Source organism: Leucoraja erinacea, chromosome 2 (genome assembly GCF_028641065.1).
Source record: "Leucoraja erinacea ecotype New England chromosome 2, Leri_hhj_1, whole genome shotgun sequence".
In the NCBI taxonomy this organism is placed as follows: Eukaryota; Metazoa; Chordata; class Chondrichthyes; order Rajiformes; family Rajidae; genus Leucoraja; species Leucoraja erinaceus.
Window position 1 is genome coordinate 131,587,935 of NC_073378.1, and position 27,894 is coordinate 131,615,828.

The following is a 27,894-nucleotide window of genomic DNA, read 5'->3' on the forward strand; positions in this document are numbered from 1 at the left end:
ATCAGGGGGTATGGAGAGAAGGCAGGTACGGGATACTGAGTTGGATGATCAGCCATGATCATATTGAATGGCGGTGCAGGCTCGAAGGGCCGAATGGCCTACACCTGCACCTAATTTCTATGTTTCTATGCAATTACAGAGACATGGCTGCAAGAGGGCCAGGGATGGGAACTAAATATTCAGGGGTATACGTCTTATCAAAAAGACAGACAGGTGGGCTGAGGGGGTGGGGTAGCTGTTGGTGAGGAATGAAAGGGAGTTTGCCGAGTGCCTCTGTGATGGATTCTTAGAGCAGCTTGTACTGGAGCCTGCCAGGGAGAAGGCAATTCTGGATTTAGTGTTGTATAATGAACCTGATTTGATAAGGGAACACAAGGTAAATGAGCCATTTAGGAGGTAGTGACATTAATATAAGTTTTAATCTACAATTTGAGAGGGAGAAGGGAAAATCGGAGGTGGCAGTATTATAATTGAACAAAGGGGATAATGGAGCCATGAGGGAGGAGCTGGCCAAAGTTGACTGGAAAGATACCCTAGCAGGGATGACAGTGGAACAACAATGGCAGGTATTTCTGGGAATAATTCGGAAGGTGCAGGATCAGTTCATTCCAAAGAGGAAGAAAGATTCCAAGGGGAGTAAGGGGCGACCGTGGCTGACAAGGGACGTCAAGGACAGTATAAAAATTAAAGAGAAGTAGTACAACGTAGCAAAGATGAGCGGGAAGCCGGAGGATTGGGTAACTTTTAAAGAGCAACAGAAGATAACTAAAAAGACAATACGGGGAGAAAAGATGAGGTACAAAGGTAAGCTAGCCAAGAATATAAAGGAGGATAGTAAAAGCTTCTTTAGGTATGTGAAGAGGAAAAAAATATGTTAGGACCAAAGTTGGACCCTTGAAGACTGAAACAGGTGAATTTATTATGGAGAACAAGTACATGGCAGATGAGTTGAACAGGTACTTTGTATCCGTCTTCACTAAGGAAGACACAAACAATCTCCCTGATGTACTAGTGGCCAGAGGATCTAGGGTGATGGAGGAACTAAAGGAAATCCACATTAGGCAGGAAATGGTGTTGGGTAGACTGATGGGACTGAAGGCTGATAAATGCCCAGGGCCTGATGGTCTGCATCACAGGGTACTTAAGGAAGTGGCTCTAGAAATCGTGGACACATTGTGATAATTTTCCAATGTTCTATAGATTCAGGATCAGTTCCTGTGGATTGGAGGGTAGCTAATGTTTTCCCACTTTTTAAGAAAGGCAGGAGAGAGAAACCAGGGAATTATACATCAGTTAGCCTGGCATCAGTGGTGGGGAAGATGCTGGAGTCAATTATAAAAGATGAAATAACGGCACATTTGGTTAGCAGTAACAGGATCGGTCAGAGTCAGCATGGATTTACGAAGGGGAAATCATGCTTGACTAATCTTCTGGAATTTTTTGAGGATGTAACTTGGATAATGGACATTGGAGAGCCAGTGGATGTAGTGTACCTCGACTTTCAGAAAGCATTTGATAAGGTCCCACATAGGAGATTAGTGGGCAGAATTAGGGCACATGGTATTGGGGGTAGGGTACTGACATGGATAGAAAATTGGTTGGCAGACAGGAAACAAAGAGTAGGGATTAACGGGTCCCTTTCTGAATGGCAGGCAGTGACTAGTGGGGTACTGCAAGGCTCGGTGCTGGGACCACAGCTATTTATAATATACATTATGATTTAGATGAAGGGGTTAAAAGTAACATCAGCAAATTTGCAGATGACACAAAGCTGGGTCGCAGTGTGAACTGTGAAGAGGATGCTATGAGGATGCAGGGTGAGTGGGCAGATGCATGGCAGATGCAGTTTAATGTGGGTGAATGTGAGGTTATCCACTTTGGTGGCAAAAACAGGTAGGCAGAGTATTATCTGAATGGTGTCATGTTGGGAAAAGGGGAAGTACAAGATTTGGGGGTCCTTGTTCATTAGTCACTGAAAGTAAGCATGCAGGTACAGCAGGCAGTGAAGAAAGCAAATGGCATGTTGGCCTTCATAACAAGAGGAGTTGAGTATAGGAGCAAAAAGGTCCTTCTGCAGTTGTACAGGGCCCTAGTGAGACCACACCTGGAGAACTGTGTGCAGTTTTGGTCTCCAAATTTAAGGAAGGACATTTTTGCTATTGAGGGAGTGCAGCGTAAGTTCACGGGGTTAATTCCCAGGATGGCGGGACTGTCATATGTTGATAGAATGGAGTGGCTGGGTTTGTATACTCTGGAATTTAGAAGGATGAGGGGGATCTTATTGAAACATATACGATTATTAAGGGATTGGACACACCAGAAGCAGGAAATATGTTCCCAATGTTGGGGGAGTCCAGAAGCAAGGGCCACAGTTTAAGAATAAGGGGTAAGCCATTTAGAACGGAGATGAGGAAACACTTTTTCCACAGTGTTGTGAATCTGTGGAATTCTCTGCCTCAGAAGGCAGTGGAGGCCAAATCTGGATGCTTTCAAGAGAGAGATAGAGCTCTTAAAGATAGCGGAGTCAGTGGATATGGGGAGATGGCAGGAACGGGGTACTGATTGTGGATGTTCTGCCATGATCACAGAGAATGGCGGTGCTGGCTATCAAACTGTTCAACTCCTCCCCCTTGTGTTGTTGGGTAGACTGACTCCTCTCCCCCACCCCCCCTCCCCAATCTTTGGACATCCCCAATCCTTTCCACTCGTCACTTTAATTTCATGTTTCATGTATCTTGTTGTGTTTTGTGACTCTTGGCAGACCAATTTCCCTCATGGGATAAATAAAGTTCTACTGTATCGTATCGTATAAGTTAATACATTTCTCTTCCTGAGCCTTCAATGCTTCAGAGGAAACGATCCAAGTTTGTCCAACTTCTCCCTTGTACTCTCTAATCCAGGCTGTATGTTTGTGAATTGCTTTGCAACCTCTTCAAATCCTCCACATCCTTCCTGTAATGGGGCAACAAGAACTGCACACAATATTCCAAATGTGGCCTAAGCAAAGTTTTACAAAGCTGCAACATGACTTCCCAACTTTGATACTCAGTGCCCCAACCGATAAAGACAAGTGTGCCGTAGGGCTTTTTATTACCACTCTCATTTCCTTGTGTTGCCACTTTTTGGGAGTTGCGGATTTGCACCCCAGGATCGCACTGCACATCAATCTTTTTCAGGATCCCATGTGCCGTAATATTCTGGTTCAGCCTACAACGAGGCACCTTGTCAAAGGTTTTACCAAAATCCATGTGTACAATATCCAATGCCCTATGGTACCTTGCACCTAGTGGTCATCACTCCCGAAGAGTCCACCAGGGACTATACTGGAATCAATGTGGTCATCAATCATCTTCATCACCTCCTCAAAAACTCAATCAGTTTTCTAAGATATGACCTTCCATGGACAAAGCCATGTTGATTACACCTAATAAACATATCCTTTTCCAGATGGAGCAGATGCTACCGTAAAAATCGTCTCCATTTATTTCCCTGCCGCTGATGGAAGGTTCAACGGCCTATTATTTCCTGGTCTGTCTCTCCTGCCCTTCATGGACAGAGGAACAATACAGGCTGTTCTCCACACCTCTGCAACCTCAGCTGTTGCCAGAGGGGATATGGAAATCTCTGTCAAGGACCCAACAATGTCCTCTCTTGCTTCTCTCAATAGCTTGAGAGGGTATTGTGAACCAAATTATTCTCGATTGACTTTAATGCCCACTGCCCAGCCTGAGGCAGTGGCAACGACATAATGCCCTGGGAAAACCACACACCACCCTGCAAATAATGTACTGCTCTCCGTAACTAATTAACAGGACAAAGTCACGTGCAACTGCACACACTACTCCACCTGGCCACTCCTGCCCCCACCTCAGCCCCAAAGATCTTAGGTTGCTCTCAAATGCCAAGCATTTTCCTTCCTCCTGTAGGAGGTTAACAATGTTTCTTTGTATGTGCACTATTACACCAAGAACGGAATGAATGAAAGTGGAACAGAAAATTCAACATGTTGGCAGCATCAATGAGAAAGGTAGGTCATTGGTTTTGAGCTGATCCTTGGTAAACATGCAAGATCGCTCCAAAAGAAGGCCACTGACTATTAATTTCTCTCCATTCGCACTCGATTTACCATGTATTTTCAATCATCCACTTCCGCGCATGTTTGATGGTCATGACACTTAGCTTCAAGGTCCCAAGGAACTCCATTGCTTCTGATCTATGACCACGAGAAGATCTGACGATTATACTGACCTCAAACCTATCAAACCGAAAGAAATACCTCTACAGTTTATGAAAGACTGTCGGCTTTTGGAGCACGAGCTAAGATCTTGTGAAGGGAAACTGTCAACCTTCATAACCACCGATGTGCACAACATCTACTTGGTCACCAAGCACCCTCTAGAAACAAAAAAAAAAGTTCCGGAGGAACTGCAGCAGGTTAGGCAGCATCTGTGGAGGGAAATGGACAGACAACATCTCGGGTTGGGATGTTGCCTTCTTCAGACGTAACAGATGACATTTTGTGTTGGGATCCTTCATCAGACTGACCCGAAACTTCACCTGTCCATTTCCCTCCACCTCCGTTGAGTTCCTCCAGCACGGTTTCTAGCTCAAAATCCCAGCATCTGCAGTCTAATGCGTCTCGGGGCCCAGACATGTACAGATGGAAAAGTAATCGCATGACCTCTTCAAAATAAGATGGAAAGAAAGGAACAGAAGAGCACTTCTCCAGCTTCTCCCACGCTGGTAGACCATTGATTCAGTCAAACTGTTTTTAGTCCATACATCAAAATACTTTAAATACAAATCATTAATGGGAATGAAATTCTAATGTGCCCTCATCTGGTTATTATAGCTACTGCACAAATGTGTCCTCACTAATCACTGCACAACTGGTTGAATAACTGGGCTAAGCTCTGCGAGGGAGAACTTCAAGAATTTTTATAATTATGAAGCACATTCAAAGCCAAGGAAGACAGCAATAGTGTTACGCCTTCACAGCCTCAGCATGCCCCAAGCACTAAGGACAATGAGAGATCCCAAAATATAATTTGTATTATAAAGACAGCACAATAACAACTTTACTGACAGAAGGAAATGCAGATACGGGTTTACAAAAAAAAAGACAAAGTTCTGGAGTAACTGAAAGGGTCAAGCAGCATTTCTGGAGAAATTGGATAGATTATGTTTTGGGTCGGGATCGTTCTTCAGACTTACTGTGGTGGCAGTTGAGAAAGCTGGGAAAGTCCCTCTCTCAGTGCTCCCCCCTGTAATTCCTGCTGTTCTCCTTATCTCACACACTTTGTCTTTTCATCTCTGGCTGTTGTTCACCATCTGCCAATACCCCCTCCACCTGCACCCATCTATTACTTGCTAGGCTTTATCCCATAGAAACATAGAAAATAGGTGCAGGAGTAGGCCATTCGGCCATTCAAGCCTGCACCGCCATTCATTATGATCATGGCTGATCATCCAACTCAGTATCCCATACCTGCCTTCTCTCCATACCCCCTGATCCCTTTAGCCACAAGGGCCACATCTAACTCCCTCTTAAATATAGCCAATGAACTGGCCTCAACTACATTCTGTGGCAGAGTTCCAGAGATTCACCACTCCCTGTGTGAAAAATGTTTTTCTCATCTCAGTCCTAAAAGATTTCCCCTTTATCCTTAAACTGTGACCCCTTGTTCTGGACTCCCCCAACATCGGGAACAATCTTCCTGCATCTAGCCTGTCCAACCCCTTAAGAATGTTGTAAGTTTCTATAAGATCCCCCCTCAATCTTCTAAATTCTAGCGAGTACAAACCGAGTCTATCCAGTCTTTCTTCATATGAAAGTCCTGACATCCCAGGAATCAGTCTGGTGAACCTTCTCTGTACTCGCTCTATGGCAAGAATGTCTTTCCTCAGATTAGGAGACCAAAACTGTATGTAATACTCCAGGTGTGGTCTCACCAAGACCCAGTACAACTGCAGTAGAACCTCCCTGCTCCTATACTCAAATCCTGTTGCTATGAATGTTAACATACCATTCGCTTTCTTCACTGTCTGCTGCACCTGCATGCCTACTTTCAATGACTGGTGTACCATGACACCCAGGTCTCGTTGCATCTCCCCTTTTCCTAATCGGCCACCATTCAGATAATAGTCTACTTTCCTGTTTTTGCCACCAAAGTGGATAACCTCACATTTATCCACATTATACTGCATCTGCCATGCATGAGGACAACAGATAGCACAATGGGCTAAGAGTTCGGCTGGCGACCGGAAGGTAGCCGGTTCAAATCCCGCTTGGAGTGCATACTGTCGTTGTGTCCTTGGGCAAGACACTTCACCCACCTTTGCCTGTAATGGAATGTTACGGCGGCAGGCGCGGGCACACCGCGACGCCCTGTGTCTCCCTTTCAAGGGAGATGCTAAAAATGCATTTCGTTGTCTCTGTACTGTACACTGACAATGACAATAAATTGAATCATTTCATTTCATCATTTCATTTCATTTCATTTGCCCGCTCACCCAGCCTATCCAAGTCACCTTGCAGCCTCCTAGCATCCTCCTCACAGCTAACACCGCCCCCCAGCTTCGTGTCATCCGTAAACGTGGAGATGTTGCATTCAATTCCCTCGTCCAAATCATTAATATATATTGTAAATAGCTGGGGTCTCAGCACTGAGCCTTGCGGTACCCCTCTAGTCACTGCCTGCCATCCCGCCCCCACCTCATTTCCAGCTTTCTCTCTTCCACCTATCTTTGTTCTCCAGTGATGCTGCTTGACCTGCTGAGTCACTCCACTGCTGTGTGTCTTTTTATAGCAACTTTGCACATTGATGAAGAGCAATGTGATAACGATCAGATAACCAGGTTTATAAATGTGGATTGCAAGATAAATGTTGGCTCAAGGACAATTGGAAGACAAGTTTTGCTTCCACGTACCTTGAGATGATATTTCTAAAAGCACTGTAACAATCATGTGGGCTTTGAGATTGGCTCAACAACTTTGGTTGAGGAATAAAGGATAAAGAAATATCTTTATTCCTCAATGGGGAATCATGACCATCAATTGCTGTAAATGACGATACTATTTGGGTCAAAGACCACCTGTACTGAACAGTGTGGTTTTGACCAAAGGAATGTTTTTTTTTCAATGAAAAGGTATTCTTTGGTTTGCCATACTATATTCAGTGATATCAAGGGAGATGAGGATTGCAAATATGAATATTGGCTGCAAAATAGATAATATTAAATGGGGAAGTACTGAGGGTTAACATCTTCTAATGTGGATAAATTACCAGCCTGTGTCAATAGCAAGGAGGAGAGGCTACACACTCTGTTCATTTCCCTAACTACCAAGGTGTGGCTGGAACATGCTTAGCGTGGTACCATACAGTGCAAGGGAGATGTCATGGGACTGGACGTTTTTAGTCGCTGGGAAGGATTAGACAGATTGAGGCTGTTGCTTGGTAACAGAGGAAGAGGCAGGAAGATAACTAAAGTGTATGAGAGACGGAGAAGAATAAACAGGAGGGATTATTTCCCCAAGTTGAGGGACAAAAACAAGGATAGCAGAGATTTAAAATAGTTGGTTGAAAGAAAATGGGGGAATTGAAGAAAATCTACTTGACTGGGTTTTAAACTCACTGCTTGAAAGGGTGGTGAAGGAAGAAATGCTCATCACAATTAAAAAGTGCCTGCAAGAGTATGTGAAGCGCCATAATCCTCAAATGTCTGGACCAGGTAATGGAAGGTGGGATTTTGGATCAGGTAATGGAAGGTGAGAAGTTGGGCACCTTTCTTGACTAGCACAATGGGCCCCAATAGATGCCTGCTCTGTGATGCAAACTTTCCTTCACAAAACTGGTGTGTTTCAATTACAATGCTGATGAGGAGTGTTTGCGAGGATCTTCAATGGTTTATGCCTTGCATTTAATACACAGACCTCCAGCATGTATTCTATTCTATGTATTCTTCAGAGTATTGTGTTCAGTTCTGGGCACCATGTTATAGGAAAGACGTCGTCAAGCTGGAAAGGGTACAGAGAAGATTTACGAGGATGTTGCCAGGACTAGAGGGTCTGAGCTATAGGGATAGGTGGAATAGGCTGGAATTCTGGAACGTAGGAGGATTAGGGGTGATCTTATAGAGGTGTATAAAATCATGAGAGGAATAGATCGGGTAGATGCACACTCTTGTGCGGAGTAGGTGAACCGAGGACAAGAGGACATAGGTTTAAGGTGAAGGGGAAATGGTTTAATAGGAATCTAAGGGGTAATTTCTTCACACAAAGGGCAATGGGGGTAAAGAAGCTGCCAGAATAGGTAGTTGAGGCAGGGAATATCCCAACATGTAAGAAACAGTTAGATAGGTACATGGATAGGACAGGTTTGGAGGGATATGGGCCAAACACAGGAAGGCACCAAGTGGGACTAGTATAGCAGGGACATGTTGGCCGGTGTGCGCGTTGGGCCGAAGGGCCTGTTTCCACAATGTATCATTCTATGGTCTGTCCATATCTATTTGATTTAAATATACTAAGAATCCAACAGAACTTCTGAACAAGCAAGGAATTTATACCACCAACCATTAGTGTGGCTCTCATATAAAATACACTGTCACATAGAGGGTTAGATGGATATTTCTCACCTCCCTCTGACTTTCATAGCGGTTTTCTCATTTTCAATCATTGCTGGGGAAATGTCTCTCTCCCCAGATGGCCTAGCTTATTCTTGGTCATTTATGGTTCTGAAGTGTCAGCTACTCCCTGATGGATGATCCAGGTTCAGCCTGGTCCAAAGGCCGAACATGTACTCTTCCAGGAAGATTGCCAGAGACAAGAGAGAGGAAATAAAAACAGGCTTATTTTTCACCCCATCACAAACTACAGAGCACCCTGAAATTTGTAGTTGTGTTCATACGACCACCCTTACCAACTCGGCACATTATTCCACGAGCCTGACCTGTAGGGCAGCGGCTAACACACAGTCTGCTCTTGGAAGAGAGTATTGTGGAGTCAATAAGCTGCTGCACGCCGGGCAAGAGAATGTTTCATATATTTTATCCTTACTTGTCAAGGCAAGCCACACTGAGACATTGGTCCTCAGGTTGTGGTTGTGCAGTGCTAACGTCGTTGTCCTCCAGGATGGAATCGATGAAGGTTGATGGAGAAAGGGGCTCTTCAGTGCCGATGGCAACAGGACAGACCACCTCAATTTCCGGATGAGCTATTGGACTTGGAGGCTCTTCTTTAATATTGAGCAGAGGACTGATTCTGGAAGAAATAAAAATGACTGGGTGAGGAGGAGTGGAGAGGAGGACATCTTCCATGCAACAAAGGACAAGTTGATAGTTTGACTGCCTTTCCATTTCCTTGCACACATTTGGCTCTGCAAGAAGAGGAACAATAAGCCAGCTGCGACCCTCGGATTAATAAACAGAGAAATAGGCGTGGAGGACTCACTTGTACAGTACAAAGATTTTTGTTTTGCTCGTAAAGCAGAAATGGTTACGGGATTCACTCAAGGTTTTACTTTTATGATTCTAAAAGATCACAGATCAAGCATTTAGACCAAAAACAAAGGGAAACTGGTGCAATGGCCAAAGGACCACAATTTAAGGTGATCGGCAAATGAACACGAGACAGGAGAAGCCAGAATGAGAACGAGCTTCTGAAAAAAAGTGCAGCAAACCTGGATTTCACTGCCTGTTGGGAGCAGATTGATAGATAATCTTCAAAAAAGGAACCGGATAAGGAGACGTAGTTCAGTATGGGTTTGGATGGGCGGGGGGGTGTTAAGTGAATAAGGTAATGGGATAATAACGTTCTTTTAAGGAGTTGGCAGCCATAATAGTTTGAAATTGCTGTGATATTAGGCTTAATTAAAATCGCTTCTAGTAAAAGACAGAATTAACTTGCCAAATAATTTAAATTGTGGGAATTAGCTATTTGATAGAATTATGTACCATGCACTATGAATCAGTTCACATCTCCAGTGAATGGGAAACACTCTCCCAGTGGCAGTTCTTCCCCCTAGACAAGCTGATTTAACCGATTTCCTTGACTGTGTACCTTGCGCTGATTGGATTGAAGCTCAATGGTTAAAGGCAGTTGAGAAAGATTCAGACCAACATGTGGTGGGGTTAAAACACTCACCTTTCCATGTGAAGAGGCGGGGAGAGTGAAGGGCTGCACTGCGCCAAGTCCGTGATGTCCGAAATAATTGGACCAGACGATAGCGAGTTATCGGGTGAAAAGCAGCTGTTTCCTGGAAAGTTCACAGAAGTTTGCTGTAATGAAAAGCAGGGAGAAGGTCAAAGGGGCTGTGGACAATTATCCCAGGCAGAACATTACCGTGACCATTTGCGTGTCTGCATCCCTTTACTTAAGCTTCCCAGACCACTCTGTTTAATGTTACGCAGCAAGGGCAAGTCTGTAGACGACCTTTGTTTTGTGGAGGTGAGTGCGAGCCCATTCACCTGCTTGCTTCAGGTACAAAAAACTGTAATTTAGAGCTCAGTTTGAAAAGACACCTGAACACAAACCTCACCTGCAGCAGGTAGATTCCACCACAGAGGTGACAGATGACCTGTTATTTTATGGAGTAACCTGGAGTATTGTGTGCCGTTTTGGTCTCCAAGTTTGAGGAAGGACATTCTGCTATTGAGGGAGGACATTCTTGCTATTGAGGGAGTGTAGCGTAGGTTCACAAGGTTAATTCCCGGGATGGCGGGATTGTCATATGTTGATAGAATGGAGCGACTGGGCTTGTATACTCTGGAATTTAGAAGGATGAGAGGCTATCATATTGAAACATATCAGATTATTAAGGGTTTGGACACGCCAGAGGCAGGAAACATGTTCCCAATGTTGAGGGAGTCCAGAACCAGGAGCCACAGTTTAAGAATAATGGGTAAGCCATTTAGAACGGAGATGAGGAAAAACTTTTAGACACAGAGGGTTGTGAAACTGTGGAATTCTCTGCCTCAGAAGGCAGTGGAGGCCAATTCTCTGAATGTTTTCAACAGAGTTAGATAGAGCTCTTAAAGATAGCAGAGTCAGGGGATATGGGGAGAAGGCAGGGATGGGGTACTGATTGTGGATGATCAGCCAAGATCACATTGAATGGCGGTGCTGGCTTGAAGGGCCGAATGGCCTACTCCTGCACCTGTTGTCTTTGTCTATTGTTTTATAGATTTGTTTTTATCTCCACACCAGTGGGAAGCTAGTTCAAAGTGAGGTGCAGCACTGAAGCAAGAAAAATTCAGAAAAGCATTGGGGCAATGGTGTCAGGCAAAGCTGAGCCAATCTACACCGAGATTGGATCTGTAATGACCCCAACAGCGAAGGTCACAGCTTATATGCTGTCTTGTGGAAGATGCAGCAATCTAGATTGATCTGACCAAGGCCGCCAGCACTTTTCCATTCCAGTCTCCTTGAATGAAACACTACTACATCTTTTGTTCCTGCACACGAGCTTTTCCGAATTAAAGCAGATGTTGCATGAATTTTTCATTAAACGGGTATCCTAGACCCAACAAATAGTAAACACTCACACTTCTCCCTATCTCCACATTTGATTCAATTCTTATCTTTATTTTAACCTGTTTTTTCATTGTGACACCTTACACTTGTTCACACAATTTGTATATTTAATACAGAGAATAAAAAGGCATTTCAATGCAAAAATCTATTAGTCAGTCATCATCTTTCCCTAGTGCATTCCTTTTCTATTTTTCATTAAGAAATTCCTGTCAACATCAGCACCTGCTCTACGAATCATTGCCGTTCAATATCCTATAATCCAGATTTATGGCCAAGTTGAACATTCAAGACACATATAGAGAGGGGGAAACTAAAATGCAACAGCTCATTCATTACCTGTTCCTCAGTACACGTGACAAATAAAGTACCATTATTATCGTGCATACATTTTTGCAAGTCTCGTCTTATTTGTGGGCAAGAGTTGAAGCCCTGTACAGTCCACACCCTAAGGTCCTCAGGGTGTCTGAGTGGCTCAATTCAGCCACTGAATGTCAGTCACATCGATGGGTTTGGTGTCACATTTAGGATAGAACAGGTCAGTACAGACCTGGTAAGCAGTCACCAAATTTACAACACTTGTACATTCAAATAAGCACCCACAGTATTATTAAGAGTCAAGAATTACGTGTGTTTATGTGGCATATGTCAGATAATTTACTAACATTTTATATATTATGAAATTCAGAAGTCCAACATGTGGCAGAACTAGTTTCTTCTCTCTTTCTCTCTCAATCTCTTTCCACTTTTAGTAATTGAGCTTTCAAATCAATCACATGTGCTTTCATTGGCATTTATTACTATACCGCAGAGGCACGTTTACTAGTTTGAGTGAGATTGATGTGTCTTTTCTGACTTAAGGACACAATCCACATGGACGTCTGTAAAATCAGAGTCCATTCACTACCTGAACTGGCCTCAGGTTCCAGTTACTAATCCAGTCCTCAAACCACATATTTTATTTAATTAATCCATAGTTGATATGGCCAAATTTGAACCTGCCTGCACATCATTACTGAGATCAGATCAAGTAATACTCACTTTTGTATCTGCATCGAACCAAAGAACTGCAGATGCCCGAAAAAGGAAACAAATTACTGGAGGTAATCAGCAGGTCAGGCAGCATTTCTGGAGTTTGAAGAAAGGTCACAACCCAAAACATCACTCCATGTTCTCCAGCGATGTTGCCTGACCTGCTAAGTTACTCCAGCACTTTGTGTCCTTTCATGTATCCATTTTTGTCACCAGCTTGTGTGGAGCCTGAATTGACTGTGGGCAATACTGCATAAAAGTTCTGTATTAACTATATGTCCATTAAGAAGCTAAATTACGAGGACGAGTCGCACCCCGGCCACTCCCTCTTCGCCCCTCACCCATCGGGCAAAAGGTATAGAAGTGTGAAAAAGCACACCTCCAGATTCAGGGACAGTTTCTTCCCAGCTGTTTTCAGGCAACTGAATCATCCTACCACAACCGGAGAGCAGTGCTGAACTACTATCCACCTCTGATGTCCCTCGGACTATCCTTGACCGGACTTTGTTTTCTTTACATTGCACTAAAATTTATTTTGCACTGAATGTTATTCCATTATCCTGCATCTACATGCTGCATCAGCCGAGGAGGTTGTTAGCTACAACCTTCCCCCCATTGACGAACTGTACACTGCAAGGGCCAGGAAGCGAGCGGGTAAGATCATCTCTGACCCCTCTCACCCTGGCCACAAACTCTTTGAAGCACTTCCCTCTGGAAGGCGACTCCGGACTGTCAAAGCCACCACAGTCAGACATACAAACAGGTTTTTTTCCACGAGCAGTAGCTCTATTCAACAGCCAAAAGTCTGTCGCCTCCTTGTGCTCTGGTATTTTATTTCATTCTTCACATGTTTAAATTATAATGTTTTATTTTTAACTGTCTACTGTGTATCGTGCTGTTAGTTGCAAGCAAAGCACCAAGGCAAATTCTTTGTATGTATACATATTTGGCTAATAAAATGTATTCAGTTCAATTCAAATGGTTTGATTGTAATCACGTATTGTCTTTCCGCTGACTGGATAGCACGCAACACAAAAGCTTTTGACTGTACTCCAGTATAGGTGACAATAAACCAGACTGTAACTACGTACTGTCAGTGCTGCCGTTTCCTGCAAGGGTTCCAAGGAGTATGGGCGACTGTACTTTGGCATGGAATGCGCGGAACTGCTATCATTTAACATCAGAGGCCTGGAAGAGAGCAAAGAAAAACAGAAATGAATATTTGAGATTCAAGCATGCCACTTACATGCAGGAAAACATTAATCGTGACATTCAGCTCAAACTAAATTATAATATTGTTGCTGACTTAACCATAGCAATAATAACATTGCAAAAATCATTCTATGCTTTTGCTTTGAACATAGAACAGTACAGCACAGAAACAGACCCTTTAGCCTACAATGTCTGTGCCGAACATGACCCATGTCCCTCCATTCCCTGCATGTACATGTGCCCATCTTAAATGTAACTATTATATCTGTCTCCACACTACCCCTGGCAGCATGTTCCAGGCACCCATCACCCTCTGTGTAAAAATGTGCCCCTGCTTCTCCTTTAAAACTTCCCCCCCCCTCACCTTAAAACTATGCCCTCCAGGCTTTTGACATTCCCCCCCTGAAAAAAGGTTGGGACTGAACGTGGAAAAGATAGCAACATTGCTGTAGCATAGGTTGATGAAACCCAGTTGATTAAATAGGGAAAGTTAATCAGCCCAAAAACCTTAATTTATCTGTTGGGTAGTTGGTAGAGCAGATTTGATAGCAACATCTAAGAAACATTTAGGCAGGCACACAAACAGGCAGTGGATGGAGATATAGACCATGTGCAGACAGATGGGATTAGTTTAAATTAGTATCATAGTTAATACAGACAGGGCCTGTTTGTGTGCTGTACTGTTTTAATACAATTAGATCAGGCGTTGATCCAAGAAGCCAAGCACGTGGAATGGACGGGACCTGCAGCGGCACGCAGCAGCAGAACAGTGGTGGAGGACCGACACATCGCACCACTGCAACCCCAATGAACCCTGCAACTCCAACCCTGTGCCTCTGCCAGGACAGCGGGCCCTTATGGCCAAGTTCAGACTCTAACATTTAAAAAGGAAACTTTGGACTTGAAGGATATAAGGTGGTGCTTGAAATGTGGCGACTATTGTGTACTGACTCAGTGTGTCTTACTCTCTTATACTTAGTATGATTGTGCCTAATGTATTACAGGACTGTCACAGAACCTCACAAAAAAAGATTTAGGTACTTAGATACATGTGATAATAAAGTATGCAAAGAGTTGGAATAACTCTGTGTGTCAGGCTGCATGTCTGGAGAACATAGATTGGTGGCGTTTCGGGTCGGGACTCTTCTTCAAACCCAAAGCGTCACCTTTCCAGGTTCTCCAGATATGCTGCCTGGGCGGCTCAGTTACTCCTGCACTTTGCGTCATTTAAAAAAAAAAAAATCTGCATTTCCTCGTTTCAACATTTTGAGAATAAAATACCATTGAACCATTGAAGTCTGCGTTCTAACTTCATTAACCCAGCTTCTCTCCATATTGCTTTTGCAATTGACATCGGTCCGTTACTATGAGGGCAGTGAGAGAAGCAGCTGCCTGTGTGTGTAGCCCTCGCTGACTGCAGCGGCTCTGTTCCTTCAACCACTGCGAGATCTCAGGGGGAATCCTGCACGTGGGCATGCAGTAGCACACGCAGAGGCAGGCGCATGAAATGCTCTGAGATGCAAGCTCATTGGCTGCTACCAGCAAACATGTTGCCAAGGAAATAACCAACAGCACAAAACAAAACACCCGGCGAGCTTAAATACCCAAACTGTGCAGCATTTATTTATCACTGGAGGTCAGAGTCTAGTGACAAACCTCTGTGGAAAGAATGCTGACCCCATGGCGACAGAAAATAGGCTGGCTCGCGATTTAATAGACGTTGTGTAATTAGGAAGCGTTTTGAAATTGGAAAGTTTCATTCGCAAGAACCAGGTGGGGATCTAAGTGTAGAAAATAATATTTTTCTTTCTGAAAACGAGTGAGTTGTTATGTTCTGGCAGGCACGTTAATGCATCAATGCTGCTTTCCACTGACCATTAGGCTGCTGATCACACAATGAACACAACATTAATTTTGTTCCTGTCACAACAATGAGCTCAGACTCACATTTTCCTCTTCACACCGATGACTCTGTTGGACTGCACAAGTGAAATGAGAAACTGAATTAGCTGCAGGAGGAAAAAGAAAACAAAAAGTCACGATTCTGTGCAAATATAAGCACCAATCCAATTCATAGCCACTGTGCCATCAAATAGACTCCTTCTGGGTCCCAGACTCAAAAGAATCCCGATGCTCACACAGACCCATCTCCTCCCTCCACCCCAATCCCACCTCTCCTTCAATGGCAGATCTGCACACGTGGTCATCTGGTGGACCCGATGCATGGATGAAGTTTGACTGATTTACAGCTACCCACTCTACCTGAAATGAAAAAGAAAAATCACCCAATGCTACTCCACATCCATTCATTCACAACTCACCGCTGCCTTGCCCAGCCAGAGCCGAATGACCGGCCCACTTACATCTAGACATTCATGTTGAGTGAACAATAATCAGTGCAAAAGTTTACAACTGTTCAACAAAGATGTCTCAAGTGACTGACAACTGTGTCGATAATCTAGCCTGGTTCTGGTTTTTTGGTGGCAAACGCACCATCACATCCTCTCTGTCCCAACAAACAGAGCCCATTTCCCAATCCCAAGCGTCCCATTCCCTATATAAAAATGCACGGCCCAACCCACGGTTGCTTTCCTCCATCTTAACCCTATTTGCGAGGCAAAATCGCCCGAGACACCTCCACGCAGACCATATTGCATGATGCGCCCTCCGTGTCGATACAGGGGGGAATATCTGTAAACAGACCCCGTAACCGTGAAGTGACAGTGACGTATTCTGAAGTCAGAATGGCTTGCGACGTGGAAGAGGCTTGCAGGTCATCCGCCTGCTGCTGTTATGGATCCACTCTGTAGATTTCAGTGAAGGTGCTGAAGCTGTGGAAAATGATTCCACTGCATTTTGTAGGTGATGCCCACTTTAGCTAGTTAGTGAACAATGATGGGAGTCAGTGTTTAGGATGCGGTGCCAATTAAGAAGGTTGCTTTGCGCTGGGTAGTGACAAGCTTCAGTGTTGCTGCTGCGGCACTCATTCAGATGCGTGGAAAGGAAGGTTGCAGAAGGTTCACTTGTTTCTATTACTGAACACCATGCAATTCAAACAAACGTCTGATAATCGCCTCCTCTATTATCACAGTTGCAAAGTTTCATCCCAAGGGTAATAGTGCTAATGAAATTACCCAGCAGATCATCCAGAGCAAGGTACTGGTCCCATGACTTCAGGCAACTTAATCATGAGATCAATATTCTCGTGAATGTCAGCAATTTGGTTTTAACATGAAACAGCCAATCTATTATCCACCTTTCAGAAGTAGCATCCATATTCTAAACTGTAACAACCTCTATGCAACGTCCAACAAACACATCAACCTCCACTTAGACATCTGTCTGGCAAATACAGCAACACTTTTTTCCCCACCAACAGGAAATAACTCGCCCTTGATTGATCCAATTTTCCACATTAGCCAGCCTGATATGCAGCAATCCCCGAGTCATCTCCAACCTACCTATTGCAGGTTGGAAACTGCTGACTCTTCTAAACCAGATATTGTCAAACAACGGTGTCTGTTCATGGAAAGCAGTGCATGCTGTAATACACTGATGTTGGCAGCCCATTCAAATCTCAGGTCCTCAGATGCTGTAGAACATATACTTGGAGTATTGTGAGTAATTTTGGGCACCATATATGAGGAGGGATGTGCCGGTGCTGGAGAGGGTCCAGAAGCGGTTTATAAGAATGATCCCAGAAATGAGTGGGTTAACATATGATGAGCGTTTGACGGCACTGGGCCTGCACTCATTGGGAGTTTAGAAGGATGAGGGGGAAGAACCTCATTGAAACTTACCGAATAGTGAAAGGCTTGGATAGAGTGGATGCGAAAAAGGTGTTTCCACCAGTGGGAAAGTCTAGGACTAGAGGTCATAGCCTCAGAATTAAAGGACATTTCTTTAGGAAGGAGATGAGGAACTTCTTTAGTCAGAAGGTGGTGGAATTCTGGTGGTGAATTCTTTGCCACGGAAGGCTGTGGAGGCTGTCAATGGATATTTCTAAGGCAGAGATAGATAGATTCTTGATCAGTACGGGTGTCAGAGGTTATGGGGAGAAGGCAGGAGAATGGGGTTAGGAAGGAGAGATAGATCAGCCATAATTGAATGGCAGAGCAGACTTGATGGGCCGAATGGCCTAATTCTGCTTCTATCACTTATGACATAACATGGCAAATTCACTCAATTACAACAAGCTGATGTTGCCAGCCAGCCTAACAGGCAAATGGTTTGCTTGGGTTTCCATTAAATGATTGTCCTTTGCTGAGTAATACACCAAACTGAACAATCGAAGGGCCAAATGGCCTTTTCCTGCACCTATTTTCTATGTTTCTAAACCCCTCACTGCACTGTTGTCTTTACCCACTTCTTTTGCCACTAAACAGCACTGGCATTGCCCATTCCCAATTGCCCTCGCTGTGGTGGTTCCCACTCACTATCTTGCAGTCAGAATGAAAGTGATTGTACAATTCTATTAAATGTAGACCCGGTGAATGACTGGTGAATATTTGCGAGTCACTTGAAGGATAACCTGCAGGCAGTGTTTCTTTGCTCCCTTCCCTTTGGCCTCAACGGTGGGCGAGGTCACAGGTTGATAAGATGTTGTAGACTTTTCCTCGCAAATAACTCCGTCATTGTGCATAATGGATACTCAGGATCGTGGGTGAGATGGCAATGAAGGACCTCGGGGTGTTGTTGGAAGGAAATGGAGAGTTTTCCCATCACATTGCCAACATGTTTTGAGAGTTGGAAATCTCAATCATTTGCTGCAGCATGCTCAGCCTCGGAGTTAATGTATACCAGGATTGGTCCTGTTAGGATTCTCATCATTGGCAGCTTTACGAATGATAACAGGGATATTGGGAATAGCACTGCTATTGATTGGCACGGGGAGTTGGATGACATTGGTGATGGGATGGTCAGTACCTGGCCTTTGTTACTTGTTACCCTCATCTCAAACCCAAAATATTCCCAGGTCTCAGAATAAATGGGCACCGCCTGTGGCATTATCCGACATTTGTGAATGGAATTGAAATTAGATGAAAAAATGATGCATGGGGTAAATATAAGGGCATCCTCCTGCCTACCACTACAAACCACAACAAAACATACAATCATCCTTTACTCAAAGCGTTACACCTGCTTGATCAGGGTTCTACAATACCATTGTGAGTCAACTAACTACAGCCATCATGTGAAAGACAATCACTCTCCCTTCACCAATTCAACTAAGGTGAATGCACACATGCTTTTCCCCAGGGCTGGGCAATGAAGAACTAGAGGACACAGGTTTAAAGCGAGAGGCAAAAGATTGAATATGAACCTGAGGGGCTAGTTTATCATACAGTGGGTGGTGGACATATGGTACGAATTGCCAACATGAAAGAGCTGAAGAAGGGTCTCGACCCGAAAAGTCACCCATTCCTTCTCTCCAAAGATGCTGCCTGGCCCACTGAGTTACTCCAGCAGTTTGTGTCCACTTTTGAAAGAGTTGAGATAACATTTAAAAAGACATTTGGACACGACCATGAAAGGAAAGGTTTAGCGGGATATTGGTCAAATGTGGACAAATGGGACTAGCATAGGTTGGCATCTTGGTCGGCATGGATAAGTTTAGTTTATTGTCACGTGTATCGAAATATATTGAAAAACTTTTGTTGCGTGCTAACCAGTCAGCGGAAGGACTATACACGATTACAATTAGGCCATTCTACAGTGTATAGATACACGATACATCAGGCTATCAGCAGAGAGCAGAGGCCACCCCAACTGAAGTCCCATCACTTCTTTAGCTCCAAGCATCCATCCAGCCAACTGAGACAAAAGCACACTGGATAGTCACCAAGTGGTCACAGGAGTGGAAGGCAACCTCATCTCCATTACACAGTACATCTCTTCACCAGATAAAAGCTGATCTAGGGCCTGACCTCCCCAGGGGAGCATGGGTGAAGCTCAACAGACCTGGTACTGGAGTTGGGCGTTTCAATGCCAGCATGTGGAGATGGGGGCTCTGCCAGAGCCCAGCCTGTGAATGCGGAGTAGAACAACAGACAGCCAACCATGTCATCTCTGGGTGCCCGCTCTAACACCCACCATATGGAGCTCATGACCTGGCAGACATTGACGCAGAGACAACAAACTGGCTGCTCAACACCCGGCTTGAGATCTAACTATCCCTTTGGTTTATTTATGTTTCATTCGCAAGAAGAAGAAGATAAAGGGAATAACGTTTAGCGCAAGATAAAGTCCAGTAAAGTCCGATTAAAGACAGTCCGGGGGTCTCTAATGAGATAGATAGAAGCTCAGTACAGCTCTCTGGTTGTTGATAGGATTGTTCACTTGCCTTATAACAACTGGCTAGCATGCAACAAAATCTTTTCACTGTGCCTCGGTACACATGACAATAAACTAGACTAAAATCGCCCATGCCTACCAACATGCCCATCTACTATGGTCCCAGTTGTGTACATTTGACCCATATCTCATTGTTGGACCAAAGGGCCTGTTTCTGTGCCCTGTTCATGGTGCCCAGGGCTGAACACAATACTCAACCTCACCTCAACACAACCTCAACACAAGTGCAACCTCACCAACGTCTTATATAACTGCAATATGACCTCCCGACCTCTATACTCAGGCATTTACAGAGCTCTTGGAAGTGGGATGAGCTGAACTACTCTTATATGAAGGCATTAAAGACTGCAAATGCTGGAACCTGGGAGGTCATGTTGCAGTTATATAAGATGTTGGTGAGGCAGCATTTAGAGTATTGTTTTTAATCTGGGCACCATGTTATCGTAAAGATGTTATCAAGCTAGAAAGGGTACAGAGAAGATTTACAGCGAGGCCAGGACTCAAGCCTGAGCTATAGGAAGAGGTTGAGTAGGCTGGGACTATTCCTTGGAGCACAAGGGAATAGGAATCTGAATCCACATAAAAGATGGTGGGTTTATGGAACAAGCTGCCAGAGGTATTTGAGGAGGCGACTATGGCAACGTTTAGGAAACATTTAGACAGGTACATGGATAGGACAGATTTCGAGGGATATGGGCCAAACGCAGGCAGGTGGGACTAGTGTAAATGGGACATGTTGGTTGGTGTGAAAAAAGTTGGGCCAAAGAACCTGCTGCCACACTGAATCACTCTACAAGCTGCTCTTATGTAGAGCTGCATTTCACATGCAGAATTGCTTGCCCATGTTGTAACTATTTTGTGACTGTATTGATTTCTTTAGTGCAATGGTCCCCGTAGAGCCTCAGCTGAGCATGCTCGGGCAGATTACTGGAGTGTTGTAAGCATTATAATTTACATTTACCGTATTTCCCAGCAATGAAGACGCAATTTTTTACCCAAAAATAAGGCACAAAAATGTACCTGCGTCCAGGAGGCTGAGGGTTAGGTTGTTAGCCAAGAAACATGGACTTGGCTATCCCTCAGTACAGCAACATCAAGAACGATGTTGCTGTACTGAGGAATAGCCAAGTCTATCACCCATTGCTAGCAGCTGATGGGAAACGGCTGTAATAGGACAGCAGTGGGACCGGGGGGGGGGGGGGGGGGGGGGGGGGGGGGGGGGGGGGGGAGTTCCTTTCACAGCATGTGGGGAGTCTGGCCGGGGTCAGCACGGGCAGTAGCGTTGAGAAGGAGGGGGTCAGGGATCATGCTAGCAACTCACTCACTCACCGCTGCTGTGGCGCTCCGGGCATGGAGCCACCGCATTGTGGCCGGGGATGGAAGTAGCTCGGGTGGCTGCGATCGGCTGCCAGAACCGGACGTTCCACTAGCCCGGCGTGAGGGCCTGAACATCGGGCCACCCGGGGCTGCGACTGCGGGTGCTCGGAAGGCCCCGACCACGGATGAACATCTGGGAAGATCGGAGGGGAGGCTGGCTGGAGAATGGTGCCTTCCTCACCTTGGTGCCACTGTGTTGTGTTGTGTCGTGGACTTTCTGTGTTTGTGCTTTTTTTAAAAATACTATTTTATTTTTTTAATATGTTTTAATATTTATTATTTATTCATTTTTTATGATACTGACTGTAAAGGGAAATTCATTTCGTTGTCTCTAATTGAGACAATGACAATAAATTTAAATACAATACAATACAATACAGTGAGGGGACCAGCTCAAGAGCAAAGATCATAGAGTGGAGCGGGTCAGCGGGCGATGAGTAACAGGACAGTGGGCGGAGGAGCTTACTCCTGTGTCAGCGCGATCAAGGGACCAATTGAGGTTATTCGGAGACACAGGAGTAAGCTCCACTGCCCGCTGACCTGCTCCGCTCTACGATCTTTGCTCTTGAAAGACACGGACCGGGCAGTGAATGCCATGCAGTGTCACCCAGCGCAGCAAGTGAGGCCATGTCCTGCTCCCAGCGGCAGTCGGAATTTAAGGATTTATGGAAGCGGCTGACATGAGCGAGGCCGGCGAGCGGCAGGAGGCGTTCAGACAGAGAGCACTGCCAGAGGTGAGCGGGCCGGCAGAATGCGCTGAGGTTGCGCTGTCCAGTCCTGGCGCCCGCTTGCAGCCACCCGAGCTACTTCCCTCCCCGGCAGTGAGTGAGTTGCTGGCATGATCCACGACCCCCTCTTTCTCAACGCTCCTGCCCATGCCGATCTGGGCCAGACCCCCCACACGGTGTGAAAGGAACTCTTCCCCCCAATTGGTCCCTTGAACTAGTACTGTCATTCAATAAGATCACAGCTGATTCAACTTGTCCCGATGTGCTCCCGTTTTTCCCATCATCTCTCCACCTGTCATCACCCTCCACCCCCCTCCCCACCCATTCAGTCATTCAAAATGGAGGAGATCTGGAAGCCTTGGGCAAACTGAATTGTTACTTACTTTATTTTAATTTTTTTATTTTTTGAGCGTGAGATATTCTATGTCTCGCCAGCCTTTCCCCCCCCAAAATATAGCAACTCAAAATGGGGGTATGTCATCGACGCAGGTGCGTCTTCATTGCCGGGAAATACGGTAATTTGTTTTTTAATGATTAATGGTAGACTAGTAAAACAGAATTATCCAGATTAGCTCTTTGTGGACTGGAAATTTCAAATTTGTTGGGCAGGTGCTATATAGAGTCATAGAGGACAGAAACGGCCCAATTTATCCGTGCCAACCAAGATCCTCCTTGTCTCATTTGCCTGCATTTGCCCTATATCCCTCTAATCCTTTCCCATACATACATGGTCTACTTCCACTGGAACAGCTCGGCTCGAGGTATTAATAGTTCTGGATCAGATCCAGACAGAAAAGGCATTGTCTGGCCCGTTGATGTTTGCTTTTTCTGGTATGGCCTCCACAGAAGAAATTTGGCATTTAGCTTCATGTTGTTATAGATACAGTACGCAAACAGGCCCTTTGGCCAAACACGTCCCATTTAAGCTAGTCTCATTTGCCTGCACCTAGCCCGTATCCCTCTAACCTTTTCCTATCCATGTACCGGTCCAAATACCTTTTAAATGTTGTTATTGTATCTGCCTCAACCATTCCTCTTGCAGCTTGTTCCATATACCCACCACCCTCTGTGTGAAAAAGGTCTGACTGAAACTATTAAGCTCTGGATGTTGTCTAGTGTTGTCTAATGAACCAGATTTAATAAGAGAGCTCAAGGTTAAGGAACCGCGAGGAGGTAGTGACCATAATATAAGCTTTAATCTGCAATTTGAGAGGGAGAAAGTTAAATCAGAAGTGTCAGTGTTACAGTTGAACAAAGGGGACTATGAAGGCATGAGAGGAGCTGGCCAAGATCAACTGGAAAAGGATGCTAGCAGGAATGACGGTGGAACAGCAACGGCAGGAATTTCTGGGCATAATCCAGAAGATGAAGGATCATTTCATTGCAAAGATGAAGAAAGGTTCTACGGGGTGTAAGAAGCAACCGTGGCTGACAAGGAAAGTTAGGGATGGAATGAAACTAAACGGAAAGGTGTATAACATAGCAATGAGTAGCCGGAAGCCAGAGATTGGGAAACTTTCAAAGGACAACAGAAGGTAACAAAAAGGGCAAAAAGGGGTGAAAAGATAAAGTACGAGGGTAAGGTGGTTAAGAATATAAAGAAGGATAGTAAAAGCTTCTTTAAGTATGTTAAGAGAAAAAGATTAGTAAAGACAAATGTGGGTCCCTTGAAGGCAGAAACAGGTGACATTATTATGGGGAACAAGGAAATGGCAGAAGAGTTAAACAGGTATCTTGGTTCTGTATTCACTAAGGAAGTCACAAACAATCTCCCAGATGTCCTAGAGGACAGAGGATCTAGGGAGACAGAAGAACTGAAAGGAATTTGCATTAGGAGAGAAATATTATTGGGTAGACTGATGGGACTGAAGGCTGATAAATCCCCAGGGCCTGATGGTCTGCATCCCAGGGTACTCAAGGAGGTGGCTCTAGAAATCGTGGACACATTGGTCGATAGATTCAGGACCAGTTCCTGTGGATTTAGCGTAGCTAATGTTATCCCACTTTTCAAGAAAGGAGCGAGAGAGAAAACGGGGAATTATAGACCAGTTAGCCTGACATCGGTGGTGGGGAAGATGCTGGAGTCAATTATTAAAGAAGTAATAATGGCGCATTTGGATCGCAGTAAAAGGATTGGTCCAAATCAGCATGGATTTATGAAGGAGAAATTCTGCATTACTAATCTTCTGGAATTTTTTGAGGATGTGACAAGTAAAAAGGATGAAGAAGAGCCAGTGGATGTAGTGTATCTGGACTTTCAGAAAGCCTTTGATATGGTCCCACACGAGATTAGTGGGCAAAATTAGAGCACATGGTATTGGGGGTAGGGTATTGACATGGATAGAGAATTTGTTGGCAGACAGGAAACAAAGAGCAGGAATAAATGGGTCCCTCTCAGAATGGCAGGCAGTGGCAAGTGGTGTGCCGCAAGGCTTGGTGCTGGGGCTGCAACTATTTACAATGTATATTAATGATTTAGATGATGGGATTAAAAGTAATACTAGCAAATTTGCAGATGACACAAAGCTGGGTGGCTGTGTGAACTACTAGGAGATGCTAGGAGGTTGCAGGGTGACTTGGACAGGTTGAGTGAGTGGGCAGATGCATAGGAGATGCAGTATAATATAGATAAATGTGAGGTTATCCACTTTGGCAGCAAGAACAAGGAGGAAGATTATTATCTCAATGGTGTCAGATTAGGAAAAAGGGAAGTGCAACGAGACCTGGGTTTCCTTGTACACCAGTCACTGAAAGTAAACACGCGGGCAGTGAAGAAAACTGATGGCATGTGATAAGGTCACAAATAATAGGTGCAGAATTAGACCATTCAGCCCATCAAGTCTACTCCGCCATTCAATCACGGCTGATCTATCTCTCCCACAAAGTAGCAACAAAGAAGAACCAGGTATGCACCTTTGTTGTTCTTTGAAGAAAGCTCTGCAAAAGATTCTTACTTTGACTATCTGCTGTGACTTAAGGCTTCACATTATTGCTGTTATTGAGAATATCAGGCGTTACATTAAAAATATATTCCTGATTAGCTTCACTGATAATCTAGAGATAAACAAGTTATTTTGATGAAAAGTGACTTGTTGGCCTGCATAACGAGAGGATTTGAGTATAGGAGTAAAGTCCTTCTGCAGTTGTACAGGACCCAGGTGAGACCACACCTGGAGTATTGTGTGCAGTTTTGGTCTCCTAATTTGAGGAAGGACATCCTTGCTATTGAGGCAGTGCAGCGTAGGTTCATGAAGTTAATCCCCGGGATGGCGGGACTGTCATATGAGGAAAGATTGGAAAGACTGGGCTTGTATTCACTGGAATTTATAAGGATGAGAGGATATCTTATAGAAATGTATAACATTATAAAAGGACTGGACTAGCTAGTTGCAGGGAAAATGGTCCCAATGATGGAGGAGTCCAGAACCAGGGGCCTCCTCCATCGCTTAGCTTCCTTGTTGTTTAGATGGAATGCTGTCGACACCGTTTTGTCTGCGCTCAGCTTTAGACGCCATTGTCGTAGGTATACTGCCAAAGTCCCCATGTCTTGACTCAAGGAGCTTTCGATTGTCTTCTACTCTTTGTGTCTCATCAGGATGGCTAGATCGTCAGCATAACCATATTTTCCAGCGATGGTCTGTGGGAGGTCATGGATGTACACGTTGAAAAGCAGCGGGGCCAAGACGGATCCCTGTGAGACGCCATTCTTCAGTCTACGTAGCCTTCTCTGCTGTCCATCACTGGTCTTAAACACAAAGCTGCGGATTGATATCAGCTCCATGATGTAGCATACTATGCGCCTGTCTGGCAGCACCCGAAGTAGCTTTGCAGTTAGTCCCCGGTGCCACACGGTGTCATAGGTAGCTGTCATATCTACAAGAACAGCTGCTGCCTTCTACTTTGCCTCAAAGCAGTCCTCGAGTTGTGAATTTGTGGAATTATCTGCTACAGAAGGCAGCAGAGGCCAATTTACTGGATGAATTTAAAAGAGAGTTGGATAGAGCTCTAGGGGCTAGCGGAATCAAGGGATATGGGGAGAAGGCAGGCAAGGGGCTACTGATTGGGGATGATCAGCCATGATCACAATGAATGGCGGTGCTGGTTCTAAGGGCTAAATGGCCTCTTCCTGCACTTATTTTTAAATGTTTCTACATCTCCTGCATTCCTGTCTGGGTGAAGGTTATTCAAAATGTGAATGTTCTTGGAGCCGTGTCATTTTGCAGAATGATCCAGTATTGTGCATGATTTCATATGGATATGAAATAGGGATATTGTCCCTATGTCATAGGGATATTGTAGTTTTTAATTCATTGGTCCATTGATTGTGGGATCACTAAGGTCTATTTATGTCAAGAGCATGCATATTGTTGTGTTCCAACTTTGGCCTCTAAGTGGATCTATATTTGTTGCACTGCTGAACTCATTGAATCAGGGTTAACGTCTTGGCTTTATGGTAGCGACACAGAACGGAATAGGTCGTACATGGAGATTGAGTTATAAAGCAATTCTAGTGCAGCTGCGAATGGATCAAAGCACATCAAAGATAGAATCATTGAGCAGCATAGTGATGGAGGCAGCCTCACAGAGCGACAGACCCGGCTTTGATCCGCACCTCGGGTGCTGTCTGAATGGAGCTTGCACGTTCTCCGAGACCACCTGGACTTTCCCCGGGTGCTCCGGTTTCCTCCCCACCCCCAAAGATGTGCGGGTTTGCACATTATTTGGCCTCTGTAAAATTTCCCCCTCGTGTGTAGGGATTTGATGAGGAAATGGGATAACAGAAATAGTGTGAATGGGTGGACACAAAGTGCTGGAGTAACTCAGCAGAACAGGCAGCATATCTGGATAGAAGGGTGACGTTACAGGTCGAGACCATTCATCAGACGGAGAGGGAGTCACAGAGATAAGGAAGAGTAAGGTGTGAAAACAAGACATCAAAGGGGATGAGGTCAAGGAAAATGTAGAATCGATTAATGGTGGTACACAAAAATGCTGGAGAAACTCAGCGGGTGCAGCAGCATCTATGGAGTGAAGGAAATAGGCAACATTACGAGAATTGATTATTGTTAGCTAGAAGAAGGTGACAACGAAGCAGACAGAGATAACCTAGTGTGAATCAGTGATCTATGGTGGATTGAAGGGTCCGTTTCTATGCTGTATCTCTCAACTAAAGTAAACAGGCCTTTTGGCTAACTTGCCATGCCGACCAAGTAGCCCCAAATGCTTGTTCCCTCTTTCCGATCCATGTAGGGGTCCAAGTGTCTTTTAAATGTTGTTATAGTACCTGGCTCTACCACTTGCTTGGGCATTTTGTTCCATGTACGCACCATCCTCTGAGATCGAGAGATGCGTAGCATGGTGTTAAGTTGTTGTCTCTCTCATTGTCAGCAAAATGAAGGCGCTGGTCATTGAGTAGGTATTACATTGCAGATAAGTAAGGTAAAGATAGATAAAAGAAAGGGAATAGGCCAGGGTTACTGTGGGCAGAGGCTGTACAGCCTATACAGTTAATGAATTAAGGGGGGCACTTGGACAAAAGAAAAGGAATTAAAACTCCAGGATGAAGACTACAGGACATGATCAGCAAATCAGGCTGGGCTAGAGGCAAGAGGAAAATCTGAGCTAATATAACAGACACATGGCAAACAGCAGAAACAGTCG

At 44.6% G+C, this 27,894-nt stretch overlaps 1 protein-coding gene across 2 annotated transcripts in view; it reads right to left on the reverse strand.

Annotated features, from left to right (window-relative positions):
- hsf1 (heat shock transcription factor 1) overlaps positions 1 to 27,894 on the reverse strand; it is an 89,292-nt gene that overhangs the window by 17,511 nt on the left and 43,887 nt on the right. For both annotated transcript variants that reach the window (XM_055665402.1, XM_055665408.1), the window contains exons 6-9: positions 15,722 to 15,783; positions 13,654 to 13,750; positions 10,145 to 10,278; positions 9,059 to 9,262 (exon numbers count right to left, since the gene is read on the reverse strand). In XM_055665402.1, the coding sequence (XP_055521377.1) occupies positions 9,059 to 9,262; positions 10,145 to 10,278; positions 13,654 to 13,750; positions 15,722 to 15,783 (497 nt within the window). The remainder of the gene's footprint in view (positions 1 to 9,058; positions 9,263 to 10,144; positions 10,279 to 13,653; positions 13,751 to 15,721; positions 15,784 to 27,894) is intronic.